This window comes from Brachyistius frenatus, unplaced genomic scaffold (genome assembly GCF_029030835.1).
Source record: "Brachyistius frenatus isolate BFR_SWC_R1_liver_20210118 unplaced genomic scaffold, ASM2903083v1 Contig_5, whole genome shotgun sequence".
Taxonomy (NCBI): Eukaryota; Metazoa; Chordata; class Actinopteri; family Embiotocidae; genus Brachyistius; species Brachyistius frenatus.
The window spans coordinates 8631072-8652962 of record NW_027210604.1 but is presented as its reverse complement, the minus strand read 5'-3'; the positions used below and the strand labels follow the sequence as shown (position 1 = coordinate 8652962).

Here is a 21891-nt window from a genome sequence, read left to right as displayed (position 1 = left end):
ATGACTTTGTGGTTAATATCAAAATGTGTTAAATGGACATAAAATCATGTCTACAAACAGAAGCAGAAAAGGATGCAGGCATCACTGTGCAAACGGAAACACTGATCTGCACTGTAATAACGGCTCAGTGTCTATGCACACACAAATATACACAAAGAAGAGAGCAATGACACAGTCTGTCTTGCCACTCATGAGGGAGGTCTTGCCCTTGACAGCCAGAGGAATTAGTGACAGCCAAGTGACAGATGGGGCAGTGGCAGAGACAGATGACAGCAGAGAGATGGGGACAGAGGATGGCTGCATGATGCAGCACCACATCAACTAATTAACTTTCAAATGGGCAACCTAATTGATAAGTAAACATAATACAGAAAATGATGATTTACATCAGTGATTACGTTTATTGATTTAAAGGGTTAAATTCAAATGATATCATCATTAATAGCAGCTCTTAATTGCAAACATTACTGAGCAGTATCTGATGATGTTCATTACACCAGTCAATAGATAGTTTGTGCAGCACTGCGTCTGCAGCACAGTGATGCAGGTTGTTGTTTTTTTCCATGCCATTGAAATATTAACAGGATGATATTAAATGATAAAGGTCTGCAGGTTCATGGAAACACTGTGTGTGATGAGACACAAACATTATATAAATGGATTGTTTCACTGGAAATTGAACTTAAGCACAAGCTTAGTTCTGCTGGTACACCACCATGACATAATCACTGACCTTTGTAGGATCAAATCCACAACACAAGCCATCACACATACTGACACACATGCACACGCACACACACACGGCTCACCAGCTGCAACACATCATAGATGGATTCAGTCGAGGGCTTGGAATTCCTTCTCCTCCTGAAAGCTGACATCCTGGCGGGTCAAACAGGTTCCACCGAAAAGTCAGGTGTTAATTTCCTGTCCAACTTTTCAAATCCAGGTAGCTTTCATTCCTCCGCACCACTAAGCGCTGGAAGGCTGCTTTTGCGTTCTGAATTGAGCGACTGTGCAGAATGTATGAATGCTGAACTTGTCTAGCCAAACTGATCAAAAGTGTAACAGTAGAAGCCTGCTATTCAACTCTCACTCTGCTGTGCAAATTACTGCTGCTGGTCAAATTACCATTACAGCAGAACAGTTATATCATTACACAGATTGAATAGAACAGATTGCAATGACCAACAGCGCTCACATGTCATCTTATCGTACAGCGTATATCCAATCACTTTCTCACTCCTCCCTGACTGCCTCTGCATGATCTCCTGTCATCTCCCTGTTTCCGCTCTCTGTCCTTGTTGCCTCTCTCACTCGGCTGTCCAGGTGTTTGAGAAGAAGAAGCAGCGGTCTAGGAGACAACATTAAATAATAAGACCAAACATCACATCCTCATGAGAGATGTAAGAAGAGGAGGGAGGAGAGAATAGGAGGTGAGGAAGCAGTGGGTGGTGAGAGCCAAACACTGTGGACAGGAAAAGACAACAGGCATCTGCCTCTTTTCTCTCCCTCTCTCTCTCTCTCTCTCTCTCTCTCTCTCTCTCTCTCTCCTCTTCTAGTCTCTTCTCCCCCTTGTCACAGCTTAGAGAGACTCATGTCACTACATTTGAGAAAGCCAGCAACCTTAATAAATAAGGAAACTAACTTGTTCAGTAGTAGCTCCCTCTCCCGTTTCAAAATGCCCTAAACATTCACTCTGTGTGCTTACACATATGGACAACAAGCCAGATGCCCCAATGCACTTAATTCTCCCCTGTGGTGGTCAAAGCAGCTTGAAGTAAATTCTACATGCAGGCCTAACTGGAGTTTCAGGCATGACTCACAATACCACACCTGGTGCACGTTTGTCATCCCTGAGAAACAAATGTTACACAATAATAGCCGGAATAACACATTGCTTGGATCAGATGTATTTGCAAATCTAAGAGCCGAGTTAAGACAATAATGTTACAGCTGTTAAATCTAAAGTAAAGGTTAAGGATTCTCTGCCAACAAGTACGAATATCTGTTGATATTTCCAAATGTCTGGGATCAAAATGTGTCAAAAATGTGCTGCGAAAGCTTCAAGAAAGGTACTTTTAGTCAAATGCAAGTGTGGTTTTAATTATGTATATCAAGTCTTATTTTTTTTAACTCCTTGTTTGTTTTTAACTCCTTGTTCGTTAATTTCAGATCAGTTAGCTGTTAGGACCTGAACACATGCAACACAGAAAACCCTGAACTCTGACATGTAAAGACAACAGCAGCTTGGGAAAAACGATACCAACAGTTAGAGCTAGACATAAAGTGAATAAAAGGAGGCACGGCAGCAATACCTTTTTCTCTAGTAAGTCCAATACATGCATTCCCAAAATCTTTACCCTTTTTCTAAATGTGCTACATCCCCGAGTCACCCTTCAGAACAGAGAGGGAGAGAAGTACAGCATGAGGGAGGAGCATGGAGGCAAGCACAAACCTGCTCTCACATCCGTCCGCTGAAACCATGCACAGCGAGAGCCTGGATAAAGACAGATTACACATATCCACATATTTGGCAAACAGGACCACATCACACAGACAGGAGTATACACTCGTGTATTGAATTTTGACATGCAGAAATGTATGATAGTATTAGAAAATAGAAATATGTCTCTAGTCTTTGAAAGAAGGTACTCATATCTTAGCCCTGCTTGGACATTGTCTCTCAGAAAGAACAGGCTGGTACTTGTCTATGTCAGCGAACAGAGAGCGCAGGAGGGAGGGAAAGGAAAGAAGGATGAGTCTTCAAGTTCAGTTTCATTCGAAATCAGGAAAACATGCAAATCCATAAATCCCTATGAGGAATGATGGGATGTACAGAGAGAGACTTTAATCATTTAATCTGAAGTGAAAGGATGGTTATGTTATGACACCAGTCTATGCATGAACATTTAGCCTTCGAAGCAGCTGATTTGCAGACTGCACTCTTCTTCCTCTAACTCGAAGTTATAAAGTGGGTGCAAGGCATTTTCTTGATTTGACCATCAAGGCTGAAGTAATAACGGAATGTAAGAAAATTCAATTTTGTATGTTTAAACTAATTTAAAGGCTTTGTAGGTTATTTGTTCCTAGACGCATGGAATAAAATAAAATCTATAAATGATTGACCACCGATATGTTCCAAACAACACATCAAACAGATCTGTTCTGTTTGCATGCTCAGTGTTAACATTGCAAACACTTGTTTTCTTGCAGGCTTTAAGAATCAACCCAGTGCTCCCTCCAGTGGATAACTGTAAAAGGGCAGCAGCAATGACACGGAGCTGTTAAGTTCTGATTGTAGAAGAGGCTCATGAAAGGACAAATTAAAAACAAAGGCTAAAGATACACGCCACTTATGGATTCATAGTAGTTAGTAATTAAATTAACGACATTAAAGAAATACACACTGCATGCAAATAAGTAGTTGCAATTATACCATCAATCATGACAAACCTTGATGGAAACTGTCCCCCCACCTTTCAAACACTGAATAATGTATTTTCCATTTCATATGCCCCTGAGCCTAGCTGATAGACATTTGTAAATTATGAGCAGCACTTGTCAGTGAGGCGGACTACACCTTGGAGAACACCAGCAATCACAGTCATCTCTATTATTGCTGTTATCCCAAGCAATCACTGTTGTATTCTTGGTTGGTTTATCATACTGGGGAGGTGGCTCTGTGCTTTGTCTAAAATAATGAACATTCCCGTTTCCTCCGGCTAGCCAGACACTCATTTATCTCCACTAAATGATGTGAAACACTGTGGAGAATGAAGTAATTAGAATGTGGGGATAATTAAAATTGTCCCACTTTGCCTCTTCCTCCTCAGCCCATTGCTGCCATGTGACCGCAGGCACTGGGTGAAACGAAGGAAGACACAATCCTCAGCACTTGGGAGCATTTCCAAAGAGGAAAGTGGGGAAACAAAAGAGTGATAAACATGAAGGGAAAAAAAAAAAGTAACACAGATTTAAGAAAAAAAAAAAAGAGAGAGAGAGAGAGAGAGAAATTACATGGTTTTGGTATTTCCCATGGCTTTTGTGTAAATTTGGATTGTCTTTGCTGACAAAAGGAGCATCCAAGTGTTCAGGCTAAAGGTCGGGGCTCACAGCCGGCTGGAGAGCTAAGGGAGCGGGCTGTTTGAGCGCCAGCAGCAGCCTCATGTTGTTTATGGAAATGAACAGCAGGGGGTTAGTGATGAAGAGAAGGATGGAAAAAGGACCTGAGATCAGAGGGAAACTGGAAGGACAGGAGGAAAGAAAGGGCATTCAAAACAAAGGACAGTAGGATAAGGAGACTGGGAGATCAGAGGGGACAAAACTGAGCTGTCGTGTCTGAGACAGGACATGGTCACATTGTTGCTCTCAATTATGGGACCAAAATATATGACAGTAAATCAAATAGCCGGGGAAAAAAGGGGTACAGAAGAGAGAAGATGGGAAAAAAATTGCAGCAGATGGAAATTAGGACACAAATCAGACAGCACGTGTTAGATTGGAGCAGGGTGGGGGGAGGGAGGGAGGTGAGATGAAGATCATAGACTTTTGGAGCATTTTATACTGGTAACCTGTTCTGATGTATTAGTTTGCTGTGAATTGTTTTTCCTTTCAGTACAGTTCAGACTAAGTATTTGGATTGTGTTTTGATCATTTTATTATTATTTTGGCTATGTGGAGGAGATATAGTCCTTATCATACCCAAAGTGGACACATTCATGAGAAGTCAGGTATTTAATATTGTATGATGGTGATGCTCCCCAAGACTGTCGCTGTGGCCGTTCTTCAGCAAGTGGAGTGCAGCTCAGTTCAGGTATGATCAGATGACCGACTCGGCCAGTAAAGGACTGTTCACCTCTTCACCCTAAAAATGTCTTTGGCTGCTTTGGCAGTTTGTTGAGGATCATTGTCCTGCTGAGTGATAAAATGTTTTACAGTAGGTTTTGATGCATTTGGCTGAATTTGAGCTCACAGAAGGCTTCTGTAACTCTCAGCACTCATCCTGTTGCTTTGGTCAGAAGTGATCAATAGGGCGCCAGTTCCGTTGGCAACCATCCAAGCCCAAGCCATAACACAAGCACCACAATGCTCGACCAATGAACTACTCCTTTTCTTTCGAACCCTTTATACATTTTCCTCTCATCATTTTGATAGAAATTGTTCCGTAGGGAAACTTGCTCTGTAACTCAACCGGTTTTGTTTTGAATGATTTAGCAAACTGCAACTTGGCCTCTGTTGTCTTCTCCTGGTTCTTGAGAAGCAACTATAAATGCCTACATCCTGGAGAGCATTCTCAACTTGCTGTTTGATAAAAGGGGTTTTACTTTGACATGCAAATAATTGCCCAAGACAATCCTTGGTCTACCAGCTTGTTTGTCATTTTCTAGTTTTTCTGTATGAACCTGCTATTTAATAACGTATCTACCCAGCAACATTTTTGCTATTTTGATTATGTTCACTTGCATGGTCAGGACAATATCTCACACACAGTTCTTTCAGTGCTGATGTAAAGCTACCTGAATTAAAGCTGATATTTAGCTCTTTAATGTAGCAGCCATTATTACATTTCAAACAGACTTTGTTGATAAACAAAAGAAAAAAATGTGTGACGGTCCAAATGGTTATGGTCTGGACTGTATACGTGGAACAAATTTAAAACAAAAAAAAAAGAAGCATATGGCTATGCATTAAATACAGTCATCTGATGAGTATTTTGTTTCATGTACATTCTCGAGTAATTTTGTGCTGACTAAAGACTATTTTTAGTTCCCCTGCATACACACATCTGCGCTCATTTAATGGTGATAAAATTCTACAATTTGTTTCCACTACTGTATACACAATGTACAGCTACTCTGGCACTGGTAACACTACATAAATGTTAAAACATTCAAATGATTATATCACACTATTTAAAATGTGTTATATAAAAGATTGCATGCTGCACTGTGTTTTCTCTTGTTTCACTTGTTTGGAATGATTTGAACCGATTTGTTCCAGCATGCAGAGAGCAGGGAGCCTAAAATAGCAAAGCAAAGTCTTTTAAATGTTTATTAGAAAACTGTGCTGAGTTTCAAACCACTTTGTAAAGATTAAGCACGAACTGAATGTTTTCCTCACGTCCAGTGCACCAACAGTGAGTTAAGCAGGCCTGCCACCCCTATTAAGCCATCCTGGCAACCCGATCTGTCAGTCGTTTTCTCATACTTTGCTTTCAACTAATAATGGCACAATGGAGTCACAGAACGACTGCTCTACAACAGGACTGAGATTGGACTGGAGCCGGCTCTGACCTCACCCTGTTAGTCCTCCCTCGAGACTGAAACTCACTGACACACAGCCGAGAGGGAACCCAGCGCTGTCTCATCCCTTTCCTCAGCTTTTACTCATGTCTAGGCTATCAACGAAAACAAATTTTTACGTTGGTTTCTGGCTATCAGACATCGCCATGGTAATGTAAGTGACAACCGTATCCAAGGGAGACTGGCTGGCACACGGCCTGTTCCAGCAATCACACCACCGACCTTGATCAGACCAGACATAATCGTAATTACAAAGTGATGCTGTTCACTCACTCTTTCACTCACCTGTCTGTCTCCATTTCTGCAGAGCACACACACACACACACACACACACACACACACACACACACACACACACACACACACACACACACACACACACACACACACACACACACATCCAATACATGCTATGCACACATCTGTTTATGTGCAAGGACCGACAGGTTCACACATGCTACAGTGTAACAGTGTTCAGCAACAGTAGGTTAAAGAACTCAATAGAATTTACAAATTTACTGTAACCATCAAGTTGGACTTCATTTTGCTAAAACAATTTCCATATTGCATATATTAGTACGTGTAAATATGGTGTAAAAACTGTGCGCATGAGTCAGACAATTTACACACTTGTCTTTGATCTGTCCGTCCCAAAAGTAGACTTTGTTAAACAGGTCACCAGTATCACATGAGAAAAAGCCACTGAGAATCTTCCAGCTTTTCGGACAACCAGTTTCCCCTTTGTAGCTTTCTGGTGAAGAAATACTTCTTGATAAAACCTGCCAAAGGGTTTCTATATAAACATAAAACACAGGGACTCTCACTGTCTGTTCAAGCATACATCCAGAATGTTTTGGATTGTTGATCAATGATGTTTTCCTTTGCTGTCTGAGATGAAAAGTGTGAAAGTAAGAAATGAACCACGCTACATTTGAAGCCATTGGGCAGAAAGGCTGCAACAAAACAATTCACAAACTAAATAGCAAAGCTTCTGGTCTTTGTCTTTTGTCCGCAGCAACACATCTGACAGTGCGTGTACAAAACCCCATTCTTTGTAAAACTAAACTGTTAATCCCCTTATCTGTTATGTACGTTCGGTTTAGAGTGTATACATATCGCTGTGTCTTTGCAGGCCAGATCCTACCTTCTGACCAGTCCCTGTGCAGGTTTTGTCTTCCGGATGTTCTCCGGGCCTCTGCAGGGTCAGTCGATGTCCTTCCTCCAAACTCTCATCTGGGCTCTCGAGTGTCAAACCCGACACCTCGTCCAAGATGTCTTCTATAAACAGAGACAAAAGAGAGATCTGACAAGGGAAGAGTGTACAGATATGATACGATATGATATATTTCAGAACTTCTCTCTGATAGTCAATTATAGCATCTTTTCTTAAATCGATAAACCAACCTACTCTGATTCTCTTAGTCAACACTTCTTCCTTTAATGGAGTTGAAGTTTCTGGGTATCTTTCTGAATGTATTTGAAAAAGTAACCTGCGAGTAGACATCCCTACTCCTTGAACATTCCCTTTACCACTTTCCACCATAATAAAAATACTCAACACCATCCACAAGCAGGAGAAATCTCCAATACAAGCTCCTCTGTGTTAAAGAACTCCTGTATACACCCGCCTCCTCTTAAGCGTGATATCATCATTACCTCCATCTGGCTTCTGAAGTCTTTTACTCTCCGTCTGACCCTTTGCATACAGCATATCCTCCACAATGACAGTTCCACACTGCTGAAGGATTCATATTAATATTCATACTGCTCTGAGTCCCCGTATAAACAATGCCAGCTTGTCAGCCTGTGCACTGCGAGCCCCAGTTTGTGAGGAATACAAATTGTGCCCTTGCACAAATAAAAAGAGCAGGTCAGAGGAAGGCTGGCGGCTGCCTGCAGGTTAGTTATCAGACAGGAACCATGCATAATTAGCAGCTTGCCCTGTTCACCCTCTGCTTAAAAAAAAGATACATCACCATATGCAGGCTCCCTTTTTTTTTCACCACACAAAGTTGGGAGTTTAGAGGGTGTACAAATCATACAACACAGGAAATATGAATACAAAACTAAAAAGGACAAAAAGTTTCGACATTAAAGCTATCTTGTTTTCTTTGTTTTCAAGCAATTCCTCTTGTAAGTGTTAGCCAGAATAGTCCCATTCCTTCTGAATTTAACAAAAGAAATATGTGTTACATAACAGCATGAGGCATCTTAGGGTGTGGCTGGAGTGGTTCCTGTCTGACAGTCTTTCTCTCAGTCTCTGTGTCTTAGGCTGAACAGAGTTGCAAGGTTAATACATCAAAAGCTATATTTAATTTTCATTCTTTACCTTCTCCCTTTTACCTGATTTGAAGGCCAGCAACAGATCTCTATTGCAATTTAAAACTGTTGAAAAAGCTCACCACATTTGTCACTCTCTTTATCTCGAACATGAAGCCTTACCTTGGCTCTGGGAGAATACGTCTGTGGCTGGGTCCTGCTCTCCATCGGAGCGCCGGGGTGGAAGGGAGCACAGCACCCGAGGGTCCAGGTGGGGCAGGGTGCTGACACTCAAGGTTAACGCTTGGTTCACAAATGCAGCCCTCATATCGTCCATTTGGAGAGCAGATGCAGGTTTACCATTGAGCAGCAGAATCTCATCTCCTACTTTCAAACCTAATGGAACAAAAAGTAAGAAAACAAAGCGATAAATTTCTAATTCTACTTGTACAGGGCAGCTCTTAAATACTGGTAAAAATTGTGTCCTTCAAAGTGGATTGATTTTGGAAAGAAATACACTGCAATACTGAAAATAGAGTCCTAAAAAACAACGCACGGTAAGTAAGGGATTTATCTGTGAGTTCATGATCAAACAGCAAAACAACATCCAACACAGAAGCTTTTCTATGGGCCCTCAACTCAAGAGCACTAATGTGTTCAAATTATCTAAACAAACACAACTTTAGCACCATAGGCTTCCTAACAAGCAGCTCTGAGACAAATCAGACATGTTGGGACTCTAATGTGTTCCAATACATTAAAAATGCATCCTTCCATGCTTGCTTGCTTGCTGGAGGCAAATCATGATCTAAGAAGACTGGAAGGATCTAAGAGGGAGTTTGTTCAACCTGTCTATTCCTGTCCTGTCATCATGTATATCAGCTATATGGCACTATATACAAAAAAAAAACACCAGTGACTTCTTTGAAACACAGCTTCAGTTTGAGGCTTCTTGTCTTGCCCTTCCCCCTGACCACCTGTGCCCAGCTCTGTTAATTGAGAATTAGCACTTAATTAGCAGACCAATCAGCAGCCAACCTCACCAATAAACCTGATTGGTTGCGACACCTGCTTAGGGGCTCTGACAGCGGTCTCACCTGCCCTCGGTGCAGAATTAAATGACACGAAGCCTTTTTTAGTGACATGATCTTTTCTTCCAACTTTAGGCTCATTTCATTGTCTATTGTTATAGAAACAGCAGAGATTTAGCAATATGATTTTTGTAATGCGATGAAGGAAACAGACACACAGTGTATATATATATATATATATATATATAGACACAGCAGGCACACATTTGGCCGTAAGTTATGACCTAGTTGTCTGGAATGTGAAATGTCAGCTGTAGCAGAGTCTTTATTGGACAGAGAGAGATAACCCCTCTGGCCATATACTGCTGTGTGTGTATGACTGTGCGTGCATTGCTGTGTGTGTTGCATGTATGTGTCTTTGTGTGTGCTTCTGTCGGGGGGGAGGGGGGAACAGGAATTACAGTGAGAGAGAGAAAAAGACCCTTCGGTGCTCCTTGTCCAGGGCTGGCCTGGTTTCTGCGTATACCCTGCAGAAACTGAAGCGTGATCTCTTTCATGCCCCATTCATTCTCCTCATTCTTAACAAACCACACGCCTGCACATGCTCATCACATCGCACGCAGACCCACTACAGTCGTGCCTGACATACTTAAGTCAGTGATTCAGCAGAATATAGTGTAATATTGCAAAAAGAAGCATTCTGTTATCTGGATGCCAAAAGCTTTCTGTATTTCCACTCGCCTATAGAGGAGGATAGTCGGTACAGCTGTGTCCTCTGGCTGCTGGCAGAATGCTAAGCTAGCAGCTTTTAGATTGCTAATACACTGAGGGGCACAATCTCACACTTGAGTAACCTTGGCCTGACCCTGGGATATAAATAGTGGGGCATGTTATTTTCTATACATTAGTGTTGTATCTACAGCTCGGCGGCATGTTTCTCAAACCCATTAGATCTCCCCGCGTTGGTAAAGAGATAGGGACCAGTGAATGGGGGTTGATCTCGAGACCCAGTTGTTCAAAGCAGACAAAGGCATTTAGTTTTTGCTCTCAGGAAAGAAGAAAGCCATAAATCAACAGCTCCTATCCAGTCTTTTCATTTACTTATTTTTATTTTGGCACAGAATTCCTTCGGGATTAAAGTCAGGAATAATTTGATTGGCAAATATAGAATATGGAACATGTGATTCATGTCGTTTTAGATATAATATATTTTTAGATAAGTTCCCAGATGTTTTCCAACTACTTGCTGTTTTTTCTATTTTGAGGTTGCTGGTTGTTATCATGTGGACATAGTGGACATAGTGAATGAGGTATTTTTGGCTGTGAATGACCTCCCCATGGACTTCATTTTTAAGTTTATAAATCCTTAAAAAAAAGGCAAGGTGTGCTGAAAGTTGATCCACATAATTTATGAGCATGCAGCTTTTATCTTTTCTTTTGACGAAACCTTTTTAGACAGAACATGCATTTACTTTTTCTCCATCTCTCCTCCACCCCCATTCTAAGCCTCTATACTTACCTCTCAAAAATAAATAAATAAACTATGTTAGCTGAGAAGCTGATGAAGTCACACAAAGCTACACTGATAAGATGTCATGTGGAATCAGGTGTTTCTCATGTTTGGGTGTTGAGTGTGTAATGTCAGTTCAAGAGAGAAATATCTACCAGGCATTTACATACCCTGTACATAACCTGTGCTGGTATTTCACTCAGATTCAACACAGTAACTATCCTGTTTTTCTGTTTACTTTTAAAAATATATATATTTCTGAAAATCAACTTTCAGGATAATAAAAGTACAGAACATTACACGTTTCATGTTTGGTTGTCCATAAAAAAGGAAATGGGTACCTTTAGCTGCAGCCAGTCCTCCTGCTTTCACTTCAGTAATATGGAGCTGTTGCACCCCATCCTCATCTATAACTGCCACAGAAAACCCTATAGGCAAAGATATTTAGACACAAAGAGATTCATTCATTCATTCTTTGAGACCCCTTTGAAATATCTCCATTTGACAGTGTTCACTGCTGCACCATAACAACGGAGTGATTAGATCCACTTAAGACCACATGTGCTCTCACTGGGTCATTCCCATTTAGTCATTAACAAAGCATGACTCAATAAAGTCCATTACAAAATCAGTTTGATCCAGAATATAAGAACTAAAGGCTGTTGTCAGAGACAAGCATACCAAATCCGATGGTGCAGGACTCGGTTTTGTCAAACCGGATCACCTTGGTGGTTTTGGAGCAAATCTCAATCTCTTTGTAGAGCTGCAGATAAACACAAACACAAACACAAACACACATACAAAATTTAATTTAATTGGCATAAGAATGGAAGGATAGCAATGTTGTTGGATGGATGAGGTCATGTTATTGCTTTTGGTAAAGAATGAAGAGACTCATGTATTATTTATTGTGGCTCCTTAACAGAGAAATTGAATGTGAAGGTTGTGGGGTCAAAAACCCCTCACTTCAGGTCTGTGAAGTGAGTGGGTGCTCAGACAAGGCTTTGACCTGACCGCAGCCGGGAGCATAGACACAGCTGTGTGTACGAAGCAACCGACGGGAACAGAAGTCTGCAGTGTGCAAAAGCCTTCGCAGAGGAGAAATAATAATGTAATATCATAGACTGAGGATGAAAGACAGTGAAATGAGTCACTGATCAAAGAAGAAAGATAAAAGAGCTCTTGAGGAAAAGAGCGAGCTATACAATGATTGTTTTGAGAAAGATCTCAGTGTATCACCTACAAAGCACCGTCACAAAGAGAATTCATTTTGGGGTTTACCATGGCTGAATGATGTGGCGGTGAGGTCTTTTTTAAGGAGTCTGATTGTTTGTATGAATAATAAGAAAAGTCCAAACGTAGGCACACGCAATAAAAAAACGGGTAGTTCACAGTGCACTTGAAATACTATTTTGCATAATTTATAGCACATGCAACCGTGCTTCTTTTGCATCCAGGGAATTTTGTATGCATTGCAAATCCAATCAGCAATGCAAGTCATAAAACATGCAGAAGCATGCATCCATGTGTGCCAATAAAGACACAAACATTTATTAATAACAAGGTGGAGACCCCAAAATCCAAATGGGACACTGTCTCAGCTGAGACTGCAATACAACAAAAGTAATACACAAACAAACTAAATTCCAAATGACACAGTGAATTACTCCATATATTAGATTATTTATTGGATATATAGGATATTCAGCCTGCATCACTAGTCATTACCACAGTGCGTGTTTCCTCACCAGATCAGAGATGTCCTCTTCAAATTTGGGAATGTACAAAAACATTTGGTTGTCAACCCACACCTTCAAACGCAGGTAGTAGCCAGAGGGGTCGATATTATGGGTCTGGGGGCAACAAAACAGGAGGGCAATGAGCAAAAATACATAGTTAAGTTGAGGAACCAGCTGCATTAGACAATCATAAATATTGTATTCATTCCCAGTTCAAAATAATAATAAAAAATGTCTCCCTGTGATGTGAATCTGAGTCCATCTTGTAATGTAACACGTGGATAACATCTTTAAACTAACCTATCAAAACAAAACAGCCTTACCTTTATCACAGTCTGTAACACATGACATACCCTGTTTAAAGGACGCAGATATATACGTATTCAGCCATGCAACTGATCCACGTATGCCTGCATGTATGTAACACACAGCACTATGAATTAAACGCTCCAGTTCCTTGTGATGTGTTTATGGCATGTATGCACAAAGGCCCAGATGCACGCACATACGTCTGTCTGCTTTATACATGTGTCTCAACCGAGTTTTAACTGTAACATACACGTATCATTAGGCATCGTTATTCTATGTGTGCCTCTGACTGAGACCAATTAGAGAGAAGAGATGAAGTGGAACTGAAATTGACAAGACTGTGTGTGACATGTGCAGTCTTTATTCTAAGTTAAAAAATTATTAAAAGATCTGTGACGCTGAGAGCACAGACGACATCCACAGCACTATTCTGCTTTCCTAGAAGTAAAGGAGAAAGTCTTACATCTCATTTATTATTTGATTTATATTAAGATTTACACCAAAGAAGACAACATCTACACCTTCAATCTGTATCTAATTATTCCTGTTGTTTTCCTGTTACCACAAACTAAACTTGGAAAAAAAATGTGGGCTTTTACATGTTTGCCTGTCTTTAGTTGTCAACAGATTGTAAGACGGTCAAATTTTATTATTATTATGTAACTATTTATGGTATTCTAAACTAGCTTCAACGAGACTGCAGTTTTATTAGACCTCATAATTGCGTGTGTTTGACAAAGCTGTAAAAATTAATTATTTGGAATCTCAGCAGCTTGACTGTTACCAATCTTAGTTATGGCAACAATGTGTGTTTATGTATGTGTGTGCACAACAAAGTTATGTGCTATGAAAAAGAAAAGGTTGGGCCAACAGTCACTTTATATTGTTGAATAAGTGCATAAATTCTGGTGTGTAATTACCACCCTTACCGTGCAATGTATTGTACAACACACACTTCAACCTCATAGAAACAGGCTTGTACTTAATAAACAGTCTCCTGTAATTTCCCAATTGCAGTGCTATCAATAATGGCTCACCTTGCAGATGGTGCTCAGGACTTCCAGCACTGTCTCACCCGGCTGTATGATGGCCAGGACAGGCTGATTGTTCGGCAGACACACCCAGGAGGGTTTCAGGTGATCGGGAACCCAAATATCGCTGTCTACGTTTTGCTGAGGAAGACTTTTCACTGAGCCTTCTCTCTCCTTCTGAAAAATACAACACACACACAAGAGGGTTTCTGCATTTTTGAGCAGCTTTTGTGCCAAGAAAAAGCAGACAACGAGCCAACATTAATATAATCATGAAAATGTTTCAGCGCACGATGAGATCCAGAAAAAAAAAAAAAAAAATTCTGTTATTCACAATTGAAATATAATATATAATCCCTCATTATTTCTTGTTCAGAAATGCCACCAGATTTGCTGATATTGATTAGACTGGAAACAGGTGGGGCCTGAGCACAGCAGCAGATCTGATTACAAAATCGAATTCATTTGTGTTGATGAGAGCCTCTTGATACATTTCATCCCTGCATGAGTATGTGTTTCATATGTGTGTGCCCTTACATTTTCATGGTCGAGTGTGCATTCTGTTTAAACCATCGTCTGTGACCTTTAAGCCCTTCAGCCTGACCTCCGACAATCTGGCAGCCATGTTGTCCTCTACCTTCTCTCGCTTGTCTCTTCTATTTGACCTCACGCTGTCTGTAACATATCTCCTCCAATCGAGTAACAGCATCTACATTTATTCTTTCTTTCCTCTATCGCACCTTCCTCCCATTAATCATTGTCTCTCCTTCTGGTGCCCTTTCCCCTATCTGTACATCACTCTATCAGCTCCCTCCCTCCTCCCCATCTTTCATCCATGCCATACAATCTGCTGACAGTTAACAATCAGGGTTGGTGGTCCCTGTTATAATGAACTTAGATTTGGCTGTATCTGTGTGTGTGTGTGTGTGTGTGTGTGTGTGTGTGTGTGTGTGTGTGTGTGTGTGTGTGTGTGTGTGTGTGTGTGTGTGTGTGTGTGTGTGTGTGTGTGTGTGTGTGTGTGTGTGTGTGTGTGTGTGTGTGTGTGTGTGTCTGTTTGTCTGTGTTTGAGAGAAAAGGAGACAGAGAAGGAAATAGAACAAACTTGCGACCTCACATTTTTGTATTCAAAAACAAAACACAAATACACACAGTTATCAAGAAAGACACACATACATTTTCTCAGACAGACAACAGACTGGGGGGCCTGTAACTAGTACCTCCCCCAACTCCCTGAACTCCCAACCCTGCTCAGCACCATCTGGTTTCCCTCCTGGTCTATCTAGGATGCCTCTGCTGGGGGGGTGAAGGGGAGTGTTTTTGGAGGCATACTAAACTCTGCTTTTCCCTCATTCCCCTTTAAAGCCAACAATGGGATTCCCCAGAACAAACAGAGAATGAAATCTGGGACAAGCCCATCAGATGTGAACATTTGGAACTAATTTTGATGGAAATGCTCGTTGAGAAACCCTAAATCTTTGTCACTGATGCAGCATTTCCAGCTCTATTTTATCACCGACTGAGGCATGTTACATCTCGTGCATTTCTTTAAGGTCATCCCATACCCTGCCAGCTGAGGATGGGCGTGGGTGGAAGGAAATTGATCTCCCATTCTGCCACTGGGGGCCTCCTCAGCCAGAGCCTGTTATTGCTGCAGAGTTTGCTTCTATCTTCTGGGTTCAGACAGAGGCCTCTCTTTCCTCTTCCCCCTCATTTCTGCTGCCTTTTACCAGCTCTCATAAAATATGGAGTTGGCATGCTTGTCCTTGCACAACCCATGGGTAATTGGACATGTTTCCTTACAGTGCACAGGAATTCACCACTTACCAGGCTGTGATAACCAGAAACTTATTTTTCTCTCTGAAGATATTATTCATTATTTGCAATTGTCTTTAAATTGTGGTCAATACAGCAAACACATGAGAGCACAGATGGTATGAAACTGCCAGGCCCTTTGGTGGCAAATGTCTGCATAATTTGTTGAAACATCAGAAAGCTAATGATCTGAACATATCAGATCAAATTTGTCTCAATGGGATTAGCCGACAAAAATATCCCTCCAGTTGATAGCCTATGTGATGCTGATGGAGCTGGAATAGCCTGGAGCAAATGAAAATAGGAATGGGAATCTGTCAGCACTTATCTGGGAATGTTGTTTGAACTAAAAGACAATGGAGACCAAGAATAATGGCATTATTTCTGGCAATGACACAGAATGGTCAGAAGTGAGACAAAAGAGGAAGAAGCTCTCGACCCAAGTTCACGCTGCAAAGACTTGAATAATAATTTGATGACTGATGCAGGAAGACGAACAGCTGCAGAAAATGAAAAAGGCTGTTTATGTTCTACAGATGAACTCTAGAATTATCTGATGATTCTAAAATTGAGATTCTACAGCTTTTAAAGTTTTATAAGTCTGCAAATTTCTCCAATCACTCTTTACCGAGGAGGGAAGTGGATGTCTAAAAATGTTAAAGGACGAGCTTGAAAATGACCTCAAAGAAATGTGCAGTGGTGCGGAAGGGTGCAGTGATTTTGTGCCTCCCCCAGATAACCCACCAAATGAAGAGCGGGGCACCAATAAGATGAGTTAAGTGAAAAGAGGTGGAAAATCCAGCAATGTTGCTGGCCTCAGGGTTTTAAGAAGCCCCATAACCCATTATACAAGTGCAAAGATTCATCAGATGCCCCAATAATTCTTCTCTTGGCTTACGAGAAAGGCAAACAATGACAACGAATTAGCCTACAGCTACATGTGCTCTGGTTCTCTGTAGTGAATCCAATCTCAGATGAGTAAGGAGGAACTTTGTATTTGGCCTTTAAGATTATTACTGTATGGACATAAACATTCACTGTATCTATTGTGACCTTTGTCATCTCGCTTTGTCTACAGGATTGGAAAGAACTACAATGGAAATGGAGATGTTTATGGTGATGGTGCTTTTGGCTAATAAAGGTGGCCGAGCTCTTACAGATTTCTCACTGGCGGAGTCTTCAAACATGCGCTCCAAGGGCTTTCTCACAGGCTCCATCCCGTCAGCAAACACCTGCAGTCACACAGAGCATAGTAGGAAACGTCAAATAAACCCAAGTACATCACCTATGGAGCAGTTTTTACAGCTACAGCTAGATCAGTACAAATCTGGATATTTATCAACCTTGTGAACATAGAATGTTTTGTATTTATTTCTGTTGCATGTCAAAAACAAAAGGTCAGTTTGTCACAAATTTAGTAGCTAACATGGATCATCACCAATATCCAATTTCACCAATTCTTAATTCTGGCCGTAAACAATGACATCAATTAAAAGCTTGTTGTAAGAATGTGTTGTTATGGAAACCTGGTCAATTGAAGGGTGCCCCTTGGTCTTCCTCTTGGAGGTGGTGTCCAGCCCCCAGAGGGAGGAGAAACGGCTCCGACGTTTGCTGAAGGTACGAGGCATTGCTTGGTTCCGCCTCCGGACGCTGCTCTCTGTCCGAGCGGACACCTGTGACGGTGATAATTAGAGAACAGGGTGTGAACAATGGAAAGTTTGATGATACAAACTGTGTCTTAAAGAGAAATTGATTTTCTAATAAATACAGTCCATTAAAAGACTTCTGTGGCTTTTCTTTGTAGATAATGATTCCATATTGTGTAGTTAATATCAATTCTTATTCATTTCCAACTCACTTATCCATATCTAATATTAGCCTTACTTAGTTTACATCTAAATGACTCACAGCTTGTTTGACTCCTCATTGGTAATTTTTTGTGTGTTTGATATTTGATACCAACCTAATATACTTTGCTCTTATCATATTATTGAGTCGCTGCTCAAATGAATGGAATAAGAACAAATAAGGGGACTGAGAGACAGTGCATGCTCTTTACTGACAGTAGTGGCTCCCTGTCTTTGTGTGTCTCTTTTTGTATTCATTCTTGCAAATGCACTCACAAGCTTGTAAACAAACATAAACAAACATTTTCATCATCCCGGTTTGTACTAGTGGCACACATTGAGTGCTTTCAACCTCCCATCTCTTTCAGTGACCTACTAGCCGATCACAAAGAAACAGCTCTTGGCATTTCTGGGTTAATTCATACTCAACAACTTTACTATGAGCAACTCAGACTCCCTTTACATTGTATATGTACATATGACATACATGCTGCAGTTCGGTCAGTGTGTGCCGTCGCCTCTCGAGTCACTGCTCATGAGACACACACACATCAAGCATAACAGCTCAAACTGTTTTCAAGAGTCCTCTTATTTAAGCTGTGTGCAAAGGGCCTTTTTCCTGCCTATTTTATTACGCTGTCTCTTTTGGCCAAAGATAATAACAAACCCCAATGAATAGAAGGTATTAATGGAGAAAGTAAAGGCAGACAAACTTAGAAATATTCCTTTTGTGACAGAGGAAAAAACTGCAGAGTTGAGAGAGAGTACAGTCAATTTTGCTGCAGGCAAAATGAATTAGTTCATTCGAACACTTTTGTATTTCATTAATTAGTTGCCACGCTCTGTTCTTTATTCTGTAAATGTATTTCAATTCAATGTAAATCATTTAAAGTGTCGTTTTACGTGTAGCAAATATGTGACTATCCTCATAAATGTGCTCATTTATAGCAATAGTTGATAAATGCAATTACAAAGTTTAAAACAGGGAAGAAAAAGGGACATGATAAAGAACACAAAGGGAAGGAAAATAGAGAAGGGTGAGACAGAAAAGATGAAAGCATGAAGAAAGATAGCAGGAAAAAAAAAAAGTCAGATAAGGAAAAGGAGAGAGAGAGACAGAGGGAGATAGACACAGACAAAGGAAGTGAGGGTGTAGGCAGTAAAAGGAAGGGGAGGGCAAGGGGCAGAGAGTGTTAAGCCTGTTTGTGGGAAAGTGCCTCGGGGATGGCAGCTTACTAACAGAGTTTATATTGATCCACCAATCACAAAAAAAAAACCACTGTCAATGTCTGATGTTGTGTGTGTGCATGTGTGTGCATGTGTGTGCATGTGTGCTAGTGTATGTTTGGCTTATCCGATTGCCTGCTAGTATGAAACTGGCCAACAGAGATATTTGCTTCCACCTCTTCTCCGCTTTGCTCTTTGTTTCCTGGACGATAGCAAACAGCCGCATGATACACGGAAGCATATACATCATTCCATCTATGGTGCTGTTCCCTTCTGTACATTCTTGGAGTGCTCAAGATGACAACACACACAGTGTAGAGCAGTGAGCTAATACCTTGGCTTTAAGCCAAAGGCGAAAACAGACGACAGCAATTGATGAGAACAAATTGGCATTGGCATTTTATCTCCAGCTTTCAGGACAGTTTGTATGAGAATGATCTGAATGTGGCAGTGAGGACAGTGTGTAAGGGTGTAAATCTCAGTATGTACTGTACCAATCTGGTGACAGGTCAAATGTAAGAAAAAAAAGATGAGCATAGGTTTCCAGCGTTAGGATGTATTTGCTTTTTGTTTTACTTTCTTAAAAGGAAAGTTTGGATTTTGGTTACACTTGAGATAAGAGTTAGAAGTCACAGCTGAGGTTTTTGGGTTGTCAAAGTTACTTGAAATGACTTTTCACAGAGTAAATTAAAGGATGAATATGACATACATCATGAGGTTGGCCAGGTTGGCAGATAATTCAGACCGACACTTCTGCTCCGACTTGAGAGAGATGTGAGAAAAGTGAGCAAGCTTTGGTCCTTATTCATGCATATTTTGACTTGGGCTGATTTGGGGTGACAACCGGCTCCACTTTGCTCATGCCCTGCTTTGGGCCAGTGTCAGAATCAAACCAGTAGACCTTGCTTGTTCAGTTGGGTTTTCACCTTGGGTTACATGCAGTATCTATTTGTTTGAAAATTTGTCAGGCAAGCAGCAATTCTTGCTTTCAGTAGGCGTATGTGACAAGACGCTTCTAGCCAAATAAACACACCCACTCTCCAAGCTGGGCTGCTATTGAGGGTAGACAGTTGGGAAACTCTCACGCAATGCCGAGTGGAACATGTAGCGACACGTGGGGCAGAGTTTGAGTTTCCGATTAAGCTCCGAGCTCTGATTAGGTTTGGGAGCAAAATTAAAGCAAGTTGGGAGATACCTGAGTGAGCAGTCAGACACCATTACAAAAAAAATGTGTGTGCATTAATGTGCATAGCGCAGAGACAGATTTAATCCTACCAGTGCATGGAAGGAAGAAACAGAGAAGATGCCCAGTCGTCCCATGGCCAGTTTGGTGGGACGGGAAGCGAAGCCCAGTAGGCGTTTGGGATTGGGGGGTTCGCCGCCCTGCAGACTGGCCAGGTAGCAGCGACAGCGGAAGAGTTCTATGTGGAACCGCTCCAAGTTCTGCTCCCACAGGAAGATCTAACAGTGAGAAAGATGAGTAAAAAGCGACAGTGATGTATTTGTGATTATGCAACATAAGCAATCTTTGCTGATATGATCCAGATTCATCTATCAAATGCCTCCATATTTGGCCACTAATGAAACCCACAAGGGTGATAAAGAACACAAAAAAAGCTTAACTATGCATAAAAGATGACTTTGTGTTCGATGGTTATTTGGTCCTTTCAAGAGGAGTGAGATGTGGGAGTGCTGCTGCCCCTGTGGAGAGGTATTACTCACCAACACAACCCCCACCATTTGCCGACCTGCTGTGCTGTGTGCAATGTATCACAGGGTGGGCCGTGGGAGGTGGAATACAGGGACACTCATGAAACACAAACTAAACTTATGCAATATAATATGCACTGGTTGTTGTCATTACCCATTTGTTTATACAAATAAATACAACTGCTCTTTCTTTGAGTCTTTTCACTTCAAAAATACAATATGGCAGTTTCTGAGCATTATGTCTATTAACATAAACTCAGTAAATTATTATGGTTACAGATATGGATCTTGAAATGAGTAAAATGATGATATAACCTACTACTCAGGTTGAGGTTTTCTTTTCTCCTTTGATGCCAGTTTTAGTAAATGTGCCTTAATTGTAGGCAATCAGAGTGCTTTCTCATGAATGGCAATTGTTCTGCATGATTGACATTCACCACTTCATGGTGCTTTTTATGTAAAGTTTGTTTCTCTATCAACCAAATACCACACACATAAATACATAAAGACTTGCTCAGACAAGTAGGCCTATTATTAATGATCACGTTCTTAAGCTTGATTCCAATGTTTACATGTAGGGCTACTTTAACAATCAGCAACTCCAGACTTGCATGGAAAAGGAATAAAGCTCTGCTTCATGGAAAGTGAACCAAACTGATCCTAGAAAAGCTTTCAAAATGTATCTGTGTCTCTTTTCAAAACAGCTATTAAATATAGAAGGATTATCAGGAGACTTTAGGTTCACCTGCTTGCTAATGTATGTGTTCCATGTGTTTCAGCATGTGTTCTGGATATTCTGCATTATGCTGCACTTGCATGTGTTTTATAAATGAGCACCAGTTGGGATATTTGAAAACATCTGTGGTTGGACGGGCTCCTTAAGAACATTTTGTGTGGATGACGCCACTCAGTATAGATGATTTAGTACAGAGATTTCAGCGTGTGAAAGCAGCAGTGCAGTTCAAAGTTACAGAGATGTGTATCTGTAAAGCCCCTGAGATGTTTTCAGTCAAGTCAACTGGAAGCTAGAGATACAAGTAGAGATCACAAACCTGGTTCATATCAGCATCACAGGGATGGAAAGTTTTACTAATTTGCAGTATGACAGCATAAA

At 40.9% G+C, this 21891-nt stretch overlaps 1 protein-coding gene across 1 annotated transcript in view; it reads right to left on the bottom strand.

Moving 5' to 3' along the window:
* tiam1a (TIAM Rac1 associated GEF 1a) overlaps positions 1 to 21891 on the bottom strand; it is a 55299-nt gene that overhangs the window by 10071 nt on the left and 23337 nt on the right. Inside the window, exons 9-17 of the mRNA XM_069721026.1 lie at positions 20343 to 20528; positions 17520 to 17666; positions 17151 to 17225; positions 14188 to 14358; positions 12851 to 12955; positions 11784 to 11865; positions 11444 to 11530; positions 8745 to 8957; positions 7447 to 7580 (exon numbers count right to left, since the gene is read on the bottom strand). Coding sequence (XP_069577127.1) covers positions 7447 to 7580; positions 8745 to 8957; positions 11444 to 11530; positions 11784 to 11865; positions 12851 to 12955; positions 14188 to 14358; positions 17151 to 17225; positions 17520 to 17666; positions 20343 to 20528 — 1200 coding nt within the window. The remainder of the gene's footprint in view (positions 1 to 7446; positions 7581 to 8744; positions 8958 to 11443; positions 11531 to 11783; positions 11866 to 12850; positions 12956 to 14187; positions 14359 to 17150; positions 17226 to 17519; positions 17667 to 20342; positions 20529 to 21891) is intronic.